Here is a 12,335-nt window from a genome sequence, read left to right as displayed (position 1 = left end):
GAAACTGGCATTTCTATTGGTGTCAGCAAAAACTAAAAGTTTCAAGGAATCTGTCTCAAGGTATCATATCAGAAACGAATGTGTGATATCTTGCTACCTTAGATCCACACACAGACACACACATGCTCAGTTACCTGTTCCTCTGGGACGGGGTCTCTGTTCTGTATGTGCGTGATGGGGGCAGGAGGAGGTGGGGCAGGACCGGCTGCTTCCTCTGGAGTTTCTGCACTTCCTGAGGGACACACACAAACACAGTCACATGTCCAGCAGGTGTCATGTCAATGTCAGAGACTATGTGAAGTGGGCACATTTACACTTTGACCATGAACTATTTCCATGTGATCCAATCAGCGGACTGCAAGTCCTCGTTCGTGCAAGTGTCAGAGCTGTTGCAACTGCTTAGACTGCATGGATTGCAAGTGAGAAAGGAGACGAAAAATAAGCCACACAGCTGCTTTTAGCTGTGTGTAAAATATCAAAATCTCTTATTATTTCAAACATTTACACCCCTGCACAGTTACTGATTATAGTAGTAGTATTAATAATAAATGTTCTAACTAAAAAATAATTGAATAACAAGCCTGCAGTTTAAGGGGTTAAAAAGGCATGGACACTTTCCCTCCTCCAACAACATCTGACTCGCCCTCCATGAGTTGAGTCAGGTATTACAGCAGTAATAACGCTGAACAGCACAGCTCTAACTGGCAGATATGCATGTACACAGTAACATTACATTTGACCTTTGAGCTGTATCAAAGTACGAGTTTCATATGTGATTCCTGTTAGAGATGACTTCATCTGTCCTTGCTTAAAGTAGGACACATCCCAGAGTATGAAGACACAAACACACAGACGTACACACACAGACACACTCCCCCCCGTCTTCCTCCATGAGTCTCAGAATAACTACTGGGTGGGAACTAGGCCGAATAAGGAACTCTAAAAATACCCCCACCAAACACCCGGTTACTATAGAAACCCACAGAAAGACATTCTTGAGGTGCCTCTGTGTACGGCATGGGAATGCACCGTGAAGCGCACACACGCAGACACACACACTCCAAAATCATATGATGATATAAATATCTGATTTGCTGTTACAAATAAAGCTGTTACCACATGCCCACTAAACTGACTCATTTCATTAACAAATGCATCACTAAAAAAGAACGAGCACCATCTAAACCCTTAGGAGTTATTGGCTTTTTGCGTCATTATTTAAATACAATTGAGTGTCCCACTTCATTGGGACACCCCCATATACACTCTGCATGTTCAAATTGTTAACATTAACTATATGGTGACTTAAGTCAGGTAAAATGTGTTAGAATTAGGGCCATGGTTTGGTTTAGGATCAGGGTGAGGATTAGGCTGAGGTTTAGAGTTAGCTTAAGGTTTGGTTTAGGGAAAGTTAAGGTGAATGTAACAAATTGATTGCAAGCATCGACAGTGATCTACGCAAATAAAGTGCTAATTAATTATATGGTTAGGTATGTAGCGAATTACAAACCCCATTCCAAAAAATGGTAAAATGTAAACAAAACAGACAGTAATGATTTGCAAATCCTTGATCTGTATTCAACTGAAAACAGTACAAAAACCAGATATTTAAAGTTGCAACAAATTAACTTTGTTTTTTTGTACATATATGCCTATTCTAAATTTGATGCCTACAACATGTTCTGAAAAAGTAGAGACAGAAGCATGTTTAATGCTGTGTTACACCCCCTTCCTTAAATGACATTCAGTAACTGCTTGGAAACTGAAGACACTAATTGCTGTAGTTGCAAAAGTGGAATTTCACTTCAGCTGCTCAACACTGAATGCTCCTTTTACACCCAATCATGGTAGCATCATCTGTAACCTATTTACCTGTGGAAAGTTCCAAAACAGGTGTTTTTTTTATCATTCCACAAACTTCCCTGGCTCACATTGCACCTGTCCCAACTTTTATGGAATGTGCTGTAGACAGTTTGAGTATATATATATATATATATATATATATATATATATATATATATATATATATATATATACACACACACACACACACACACACACACACACACACATATACATACACACACACACACACACACACACACATTATATATATTCCATATAATTAATGTTAATAGGTATTAAACATCTCGTCTTTGTGATGTTAATTATTTGTAAAAAGAAGGTGCTTATAAGTCACTGCCATCTAAAACTTATTTGCATTTTCCCTGCTGTCACAACATTTTTGAAATTGAGTTTGTATATTTACATGCTGTATCTGTAGGTTCACATCTGCATTTCTATTCAATAAGTCAAGAAATGACAAATATACCAAAAAATAAAGGACATTTTCAAAATAAGCCTGTACACATAACAAAAACCTTTTATCTAATTCAAATCACATTAAATAAACTATTTCCTCTTCTTCTCACAAACACAAATTTGGTATTAAGATTTTAGAATCTGCACTTTTCACAGAATTTCTCTCATTTCTTTCATGTAAGTAGTTATTCAGCTACATTTGAGATAGGATTTGCCTAACCCAGACTCTTCTAATCTATAAGCCCACAGCGTCTGATAATCATTTGGGAACTACACGACATCATTGAAATTCCAGGAGTAAGTACTTTCTGCTGGCAGGAAAACATCTAGTTAACTTTCCCTTTCCACTAAAAGGGACTGCTCTGAACGTGACCTCTTCAGTCTAATACATGCGAGTACCTTTCACGAACTGTGCTATTCAATTTAATTCAAACAGAAATAAATATATAAATGAATGTACAGTGTTTCTGGCTGAGTGGCCACTGACCTGGACAGCTGGTGACCCTGCGCAGCATGCGCTCCACCTGTGCTGTCATGTCATCCCAGCAGCAAGAGCTGGCCTGCATGTGGGGCTGCAGGAGGTGCAGCCTCTCCCGCAACTCCTGATACCCTGCACACGTCACCTCCTCTGTTTCCTTAGCAACCATCAGCTTCTCCAACTCATCTTCCAAGATGATCACCCTTGAGTAAGAGGACGTAGAAAGAGAGCAAGAGAGTGAGAGGTAGAAAAGGAGGGAGGGACAGAAAGAAAGGAGGAGAAATTACAGAGACAGGTAGAACAGGAGAGAGAGAGAGAGAGAGAGAGAGAGAGAGAGAGAGAGAGAGAGAGAGAGAGAGAGAGAGAGAGAGAGAGAGAGAGAGAGAAAGAAAGAAAGAAAGAAATTGAGAGAGAGAGAGAAAGAGGGATGGGGAGGGAGGGAAAGGGGCAGAGAAAAAGTGTGAGAGAAAGGGAGAGCACATTAACATGATATTAAGCAAAATAGTAGCTGCTTTGAATATTATAACTGAATAGTAGTCTATTACTTACTGCAATAATCCATTATTTATTGTATAACATAATAAATATAAATTAAATATTTTACATATCATTCATCTACAGTATTAAAGCAGTTGTAGAGCAACTGCTCCACAACATTTCCATCTAGAAGACATCGCTACAAAAAAAAGTTCTAACACCTAAAAACTAATAACTAAAATAACTGCATTAATGTTGTTCCTCTGAACCCGACAACTGCTATTATACAAAGGAGTTGTATAATCGCCATAGTATCGATCAACAGAGTGGGGCACTGTGGAGCAGCCACACCTGAGCCTATGGTCACCATGTTCAATGCCAAGTGTCAGCAAGTGGGGTATAAAGCCCCTCAACACTGGGCTGTGTAGCAGTACAACTGCATTCTCTGGAGTGATGCAACTCCATCCAATCTGTTTAGGATGAGATTGAGTGGCGTTTGTGATCCAGAACTGATTATTCACTAATGCTCATGTGTCTGAATGTAATCATATTCTCACAGCAATGTTCCAACATCTAGAGTATCCTTCACAGAAGCGTAAATGCTGCTATTGCAGCAGAGGAGGACAATCTCTGTATTAATACCCTTGATGTCAAAAGAAACGCTGGGTTAGCAGGTGCCTATGACACATTTAAACTAATTTGTTTTCAGGTTTTCAATAGGGAATAAGCAGCAGTAGATAGAGAGGTTCATACTCGCTGAGCAGGGCTTTGAGGTGGAGCTGCAGGCTGCGGACAGACGTGTGCAGGGAGTTGAGCTCTCTGCATTTCTGCCTGGCACGTCCCATCCGACCTGAGGCTGCCGACTGATGCTGTGTCTCAAAGTAACGATGAAAGTCGTAGCTGCGCTGCAGTTCGCCCAGGCAACCAGCCAGGGTGGGATGGAGGGAGCTAGTAATGGTAGCCACGCTGTTGTAGGCCAGTGGGCGGGGCTTGGACTCTGGCTCCTCTCTCCCCGAGGACAGAAGCAGAGCCAGTCGGCGGAAAAACTCCGAACTCTGACCCACCCACAACTGAAACAACAGCTGAAGACGAAACAATGAAGAACAATTAGTTGACAGGATCCGATTTGTACTCGTATTGCTAGACTGAAAACAAGTGGTGACAAAACCGACTTGATGTTCAGCACTTCTTCAGTTTCACACTGGAGCTATGATGCTAATATAACTAAAAACGCTACGAAAACTTTCAAGTTTCAAATTGCGTTGTTAAGTAATCTCAAACAGATTTACTGTGATTTGCGCAAATGTACAGAGAAGAATTCAGGCATGAAGATGATTGCTACAACTGTTGTACAAGCTATGCTACGTGCTCTACATACTCTACAGTGTCATACAGTGTCAGAAACCACATAAGCAAGTATATGACAGAGTCCTTAACAATTTGACAGGCTTTGAGGCAAGTGTGGGATAAGTACAGAAAACTGAATGCCACAGCGAGTTTTGCTGACCTTTAGGGCAGGCAGGCTGTAGTCATTGGTCAGCTCCTGTGCCTGTTCATCCGAGAGATGCTCCGCCCCCAGGCCGAGACCGAGCTCTCTGATAGGCACAGTGGAGACGTAGTTAGTGACATTGTCGATCTCCGAATTGAGTGGAAAAGTACAGGCACGTACTGTTAAGGATCCAACAGCTTAAACAGGAGAAACCAAACCACATTACAGGCATTAAACTTTACTCAGAACTAGACGTGCCAGTAAGGTTTACTGCAACATTCAACACATAATATACTGTTATTGTGGATAATTTGAAAACACTGTCAATTCATTTTCACATGCTCCCTCCACCCTGTCTTCTGTTCTGATCGCACGTTACATGTACAATATTACTTATTATTTGATAGTCATATGTAAACTGGCACCCCTTGATTTTCTAAGTGAAAATAAGTATACATTCTCTTCAAAGAACACATTTCTGTACACTTTAATGCACAATGTTCCTATACTTTGCATGTTATATTTTGCCCCCCCCCCCACCACCATATATTAAACCCAGCAAGAACAGTAATTTAAAATCTTTAAAATGTGCAGACATGTGTTCATTATAGGTGGTGTGTTAACTTGTTTTTGCTTTAAAAATAAAAATCAACAAAACATGTTATTTGATCAGGGTATTCAAACTTTTACATATGACTAACTTTTTGGTCTCAAAATAGTTCAAATATTGAAAAACATCTTAATATACATTCCTGTGTCTAGTTTATAATGTTTAAATATGTACTATATATATAACATTTTCACTGCATACACTATTGTTGTCTAGAAAATAACAAAAAAAAATTGATAAGTAATTCCCAACTTGTAAATATGAATGTTTTTTCATGAAGAATAAGTCCGTAATAGAAGGATATGATTTAAGCATGATGCAGGTAGCGAGCCGGGAGGCTCTGAAGGCGCAGCGTAGACTCTGATAGGCTGCCTTCCTCAGACCAATCAGCTGCTGGCTGCGCAGTTGCCCCGCCCTGTTAAAGGGACAGGCCGCACTCACCCTGTCGAGTAAACTTGACAAGTGAAACGTGATCCAACTGTGCAGACGTCCGAGAACCATCAGGGCAGACACAATACACACTACACAAATAACATACCACACACTCACTACAGTTAAATTTACAAATACAGAAGCATACACTCAATCAAACACACATACTACAAACTGTAAATCATGAACACTCAAGCCAGTTTATTAGGTTCATTTACTTTGTATCTAGACTTGTTTGTTTTATCAGGTCTATGTCTATATCGGTGGACTTTTTACAGCTAAAGCTCTAGAATTACAGACTGTAGTCTACCTGTTTCTCTGCATAACTTGTTAGTAGTGTTTACTACTTTCATCAATGGTCAGAACTGCCACAAGACCACCACAAAGCAGACCACAAACCACTGAGTGGTGGATCATTCTCAGCAGTGTGACCACACTAACATGGTGGTGGAGTATTAGGGCGTGTTGTACTGGTTTGAGTGGGTCAGACACAGCAGTACTGCTGAACTTTTTAAAAATGTCAGCATTAATGTTGGCCTGAGAACAGTCCACTAACCAAAAATATCCAGTCCTGTGGGCAGAATCCTGTGTCCACAAATTGACTACTGATGAAGGACTACAAGATGATCAACACAAACTCTGCAACTAAACAGATAAACTACTGTCTTTACTGACTTTACCTCTACAGGATGAAGCAACAAGGTAGGTGTGTCTAACAGAGTGGACTGATCCACTCATAGCAGCGCACCACACTAACACACTACCACATCAGTGTCACTGCAGTGCACAGAATGATCCACCACCAAATCATACCTGCTCTAAAACTGTAGAACTACAGAGTGTACTTATACAATAAGTGGTCGTGGATAATGAGTGTAGATATGAAACAGGTAAACCTAATAAAACAGCCAGTTAGTGTACACACAAACAACACACAAACATGCAATATGTACACTTCATTCAATCCACATACATGTTACACACAGAAATCACACACATCAGCATTCAATTATGTACTTCATTCAAGCCATTACAGAAAAATCATACATGTACACCCTACATTTGAATAATTATATGAAAAAAATTGCTGTACACAGTTAACATGGGTTGGGGGGGGGGGTATTTTTTCCTATTGCTTTATCTTTAATTTAATAATTATACTTCAACTGACATACCATCATTTTCTCTGCTCCCATGTCCGCATCATAGTTAGGAATTGCCTAAAAAGAGTTTCTTTTATTATTATAAAAAATATAAAATGTATTATTATTATCATTATTATTATTATTATTACTGTGAACCGTGTTGCCACATATAGGTTCTACTTTGGCAGTGCGCCAAAATATATGGTCACCAACCCATGCATATTATGACCGTTAAAAAAAAGTTTAGCAATTTTATTAAACTGCTTCAAAAAACATGCTTTGAATTCGACTGCTACTTGAACCAAGCTCTGAGCAGGTGAGGGGGAGAGAGTGAAAGAGTGAAAGCGAGAGGCTAAAGGAGACTGTGGGAGAAAGAGCAGCACCTGCGAAAAAGTTAGCTAACTGCTACATGTAATTAGCTATGTATGTATATCTTGGCTAAATTTGCCTTCTCTTAGCTGGACCGCTTAGTTGCGCTAACACCAGTGATTTATCTGAAATTTGCTTAACAGATGAGAACTGAGAAACACTTGAACAAGAAGTCACATGATGAGGAGGACAGCTCTGTTCTAGAGAAACCTACCATCAGAACTGTTCCCGGTGATGGTGATAGGAACCAGATGTCTGAAGTGTCTAATGCGAGTAACAGCTACATCAAAGTTATTTCATTATATGGTTATGAATATCCTGTCTGATAGAAATTTTACCATGTTTTATAGTTCTGAAATAAGCTTTTGGCCTAAAACTATTTAAACATAAAACTTTTTTTAATGCATTTATGGTGGGGTGGTACATGCAGGGCACTGTAAAGCAAAACGCCACCCAACAAGAACCTTTATCAGATTTGTAACTATTTTACTATCACCAATATTACATTTAGAATCTCAGAAGACATGTAGATTAACTGGTAAAATGACTACATTTGCATTTTAGGCTTCGCAACCTCTGGTTCATATCAGCAGCACTGTAAAAAGAAAGAAATCAATAAAACGTGTACATGTAAACTGTATGTTTCACTACATCAAACCATTTCAGATCAAACGACTCTGAAAAACTTTGTTTACATGTAGATAATTGAATTTTGAAGAAATTTTGAAAATTTGGTGGAATTCCCCTTTAAACCCACACCTTAAAAAGATATAATAAGTCCGAATAAATGTCTATATCTCAGAGAAGTACGTTTTGGTCATGTCATTAGCGGATATTTGAGAAAAAGATGTTATTTAAATCTAGGTTGTGTCGGACTTTGACGTGTTTAACCCATTTTGCCAGCGATTATGGTGTCTTTCGTCAGTCATAACGCACTTCAGTTCACTGTTATTCTCCTGTTATAGCACATAAACAGCAGGTAGCCTGTAGTGTGACCTACCAGAGCAAACGGGCTCAGAAATCATCATGATGACCTAAGTCATCATCATTTTTACAACATTCACAAAGATGGCAAGAGTCAGGAGGTAGGTAAGACCATCTGTTTTTGTCTATTTATGTGACAGTATACAGCTTCAAAGTGCGCAAATATATATAAAAACAAATTAAAGCTCTAAAAAAAAATGTTATTAATATTTTTTATGTCACTAACATACCTACATAGTCATATGTAAATAAAAAACTGTAACAGCCAGGTGCAAATACATAAACTGTATTATTATCTCTATAAGTACAAGTGTTGATGCTTCCAACAACATCACTGATGATATGATCAAACCTTCTGCGCATGTACTTACAGAGGTACTACTGCTATTAATAAAAACTATAATAATAGCAATACTTTTTCTTCCAGCATTTTTGAGATAGCTCCTCACTCTGATTCGGATATGGGAGGAAATGCAGTGATAGTGTGAGAGTTGAAGATTAATCTTTATCAAATAAAAGAACATCAAAAAAAGCACAGTTAAAAATTCTAAACTACTAATAATAAACTAATTATCTACTAATAAACTGTAATCAATCTTGTAATAAAGAACCGTACAGTGCCATGGTGTCAGTAGCCACTTAGCTTGGCCTGACTGTAGGAGAGCTTAGAAACTACAGGGTTTTTGTTCTGAGACCTGAAGCTTTTCAAGGTCTGAAACTTGATGCTTTGGTCAGAGGATGTGCTAAAATGTACACTTAACACGTCCAGCCAGGGCAGCCTTGTTTCTATTCTAAGTTAGGTACAATTAATGTGGTAGATAGGATATCAATCAATCAAATGCAGGCATTTTAGTACAACATCCCAGCATCACCTTAACATTCTGCTTTTCTGAAGAACAAAACACGATCAAATATTGGTTTGAGATAATGTTCAAATTTAAACACCTGTCTGATGGCTTTATTTTATTCTACCAGACACAACAAAGACAGCAGCATGCACTAGGTAGACATAAATAAATCAAAACACATCCAGTTTGCAAATGCATTACCCAACATGCACTAGCACCACACAATAGCAATTAAATAATTACACACATATTTGACAACATATGGACAACACATTCCATAAATGACACCATATGACAGAACAAATATAATCGGTTATATTAACCTTTCCTCTCGAGCATTAGAGTCTGTGTGTTTGTACATGTATATATTAATTTAGCTTGGAGATAAGCTGATTGTTTACATATGTTGTCTGTTAATAATCAAACCTGAGTAATTTCTGAATTCCAAGAAGCCTTGAGTGGTTTAAGCTGTTTGTTTATGTCAAGTGATAATTGCATTCCATGGTAAAGCAACTTTTCCCCCCCGATTTACAAACACACACACACACACACACACACACACACACACACACACACACACACACACACACACACACACACACACACAATGTTCAGCTTTCCCTGGGGCAGATTTCACAATCTTTATGATATTAACCCACTGCGTAGGCTCCATGTCAAAATAGTGTAAAGTCACGAACATTCATGCACGGACTGCTGCCACAGCATATCACAAAATGACCTCTAACATTGAAATGGACCAGAATCATGGAAGAAACCTACAACAAACAAGGAATGGGGCTAAAAAAGGAACTCCTTAAACTGCACATCCTAGTTAGCAACTTGTAAAACACAAAGCAAAATAGTCACTTATCTCGGGACTCATACAGGAAGAGATCTGTGCGAAATGAATAGGATACTAGTACAGCAAATATATTGCTGCATATCACAGCATATATATGACATATTTATATATTTTTAAAAATGTAAAAATAAATGTTGTTAATCGGCCTGTAATATTTTGACCAAAACTATTTTCTTTTGTTGCATTTATAGGAAAGCACAATCGGAATCAGCCAAGATCAGAATCGGCACAATTTTGTTCCAAACATGTAATCGGCCCAATGTACTATTCTCATTTTGGTCGATCTGTGTTGCAGTTTTATGACATAAATAATGGGAGACAAATGAATGCGCTTGCACTGTATTTGAATGCTGCTGCTACACCTATAACAAAATGTTATACATGACTCACAGCACCACAAATACCAGTTACCTCCATGTAGCACATTTTTGACAAATGTTTTCACTAGGGATCTGAAATTTCGTTTATGAGCTTAAAACGCCGGTTTGGTCTAGTAACAAGCAAATAATGCTGTTTATATTGTGACTTTGGATAAAAGAAAACACTGAAAATGCGCTGGTGTGTTTCCTTAAGTTAATACAAATCGTCTACTGGCCAATTTGACTGATTTCTTGAACTTCTTAATTCGTAATTTGATTGCTGCATCTAAGACATGTCATGAATATCTGGGCAGCTTTAACTATTGGTCTAAATTAAAATAAGTTAAAGCTAAATTACAGACATGCCTTCTCAGTGTTCATCATTCATGCTGGGTGTTTAGTTTGAATGGTTCCTCTTGCACGCAGCACTCTATGATTTTAATGCCGTAATCATCAATCTAAACTGTTGTTACGTAGCTAATGTTGGGTAAGCTGCAAAAATGCTTGGAAAGGGAGGCAGATGTAAATATTTAGGAAGGAAAAATTAAAAAATGATGTGCCTGCCAGATTTAAGGATGAATTATACATATGCAATATGGGCTCATAGTAAAGTAGTTTGACACATTTGCAGTAAAGAAATAAAAACTCCACAAAAACCTCATGATCAGGCATCCCTCTGGGATTATATGAATACTTGATGGAAACACCCACTCTCATCTACAACGGTGATTGATCAGAATGCTCACAGTTAAAAAACACTGATCGGTTAGAGGGCTCATTTGCTTATTCATAGCAAGCATAAATACTACTATAACTATTAGCAAATTATATGTTGCGCTTCTCCAACAAGTAATACCACTACAATGAATGATTCAGTATCTAACTTTGAACTTTAGGTGTAAATCACAAACAGCAAATTCAGACAACGGACACTTTTATAGAACAGGTTGCAAAAAATAATAAAAAAGAAAGTGAAAAATATACACTTACAGGGTGAATCCACGTGAGATGACCTCAGTCTCTTGGATTAGACGGAGTGATTTGCGGGCCAGGCTCGTCAGCGCTCGACTGTTCATCACCAGACTCTCCAGCTGGATGGCTTGAGATTGAACGCGCTGCTGCAGCCCTGCCTTACGCCAGAGAGACACACTACGACGCACACACAGCACACACACTGCACACACACCCAGCCACAACAGGGCCTGATCATCCTCAGGACAAGAACACCAAACAGCAAGGAGGACGGCCACCAGTCCGACCAATACGGAGACATCCCTGTGAACAAACACACATCCTTACTGCCATGCTTACAGTAAAGAATGCTTAATGTATTTGACTGTAGGTGTTGTATGGTATATACTGCACATTTAAACTGATGGTTTAACCAAAAATTTAATTTATACAATTTTTACCCTTTCCCAAATGTAGTCGATCAGACTATTATGCAAAATCATACCAAAGTTAGGTATCAATTTAGTTTTGTGATTGAGATACAAGACCAATAATAGAACGTTTTGAACATAAAATGAGTAAACTCCATGTCTAAATCATCACACACTTGTCTTAAACCACATCAAGTTGGTCAAAAGAATGTCCAGAGATTTAAAACCTCTCCATAACATAAACAATTGAGATTTGAACAAAGTCATTCAAAGTAATCTGATGCGAAATGTGGCTTTCTACAGAAACCTGTACTATATTTGCACTGTAGACCCTTGGTCCCCATCACTGTGTACCCTTGGTCCCCATCACCACCACTGTGAAGAAATCTGTATGTTTCCCCACATTGCACCATTTCACAAGAAACCATTCTGAATGACTTTGATTACAACTTAATGATTGACTTAAGCATAAATTTTGAAATACAGAATTGGTTTCTAACAGACTTGGTTTGTGACACTGTGTGACATACTGTTTACTACAAAAATAGACAAATCAAGGGTCAAACACTAGATGGGCT

General features: G+C 38.5%; 1 protein-coding gene across 2 annotated transcripts in view; it reads right to left on the bottom strand.

Annotated features, from left to right (window-relative positions):
* vezt (vezatin, adherens junctions transmembrane protein) overlaps positions 1 to 12,335 on the bottom strand; it is a 29,715-nt gene that overhangs the window by 4,997 nt on the left and 12,383 nt on the right. Inside the window, exons 5-10 of one of the 2 annotated variants that reach the window (XM_017696950.2) lie at positions 11,366 to 11,650; positions 5,681 to 5,830; positions 4,785 to 4,932; positions 4,031 to 4,359; positions 2,810 to 3,003; positions 135 to 232 (exon numbers count right to left, since the gene is read on the bottom strand). In XM_017696950.2, coding sequence (XP_017552439.1) covers positions 135 to 232; positions 2,810 to 3,003; positions 4,031 to 4,359; positions 4,785 to 4,932; positions 5,681 to 5,830; positions 11,366 to 11,650 — 1,204 coding nt within the window. The remainder of the gene's footprint in view (positions 1 to 134; positions 233 to 2,809; positions 3,004 to 4,030; positions 4,360 to 4,784; positions 4,933 to 5,680; positions 5,831 to 11,365; positions 11,651 to 12,335) is intronic. The other variant, XM_017696951.2, reaches the window with a different exon arrangement.

Source organism: Pygocentrus nattereri, chromosome 1, assembly GCF_015220715.1.
Source record: "Pygocentrus nattereri isolate fPygNat1 chromosome 1, fPygNat1.pri, whole genome shotgun sequence".
NCBI classification, from domain to species: Eukaryota; Metazoa; Chordata; class Actinopteri; order Characiformes; family Serrasalmidae; genus Pygocentrus; species Pygocentrus nattereri.
This window is presented reverse-complemented; position numbering and strand designations above follow the sequence as displayed.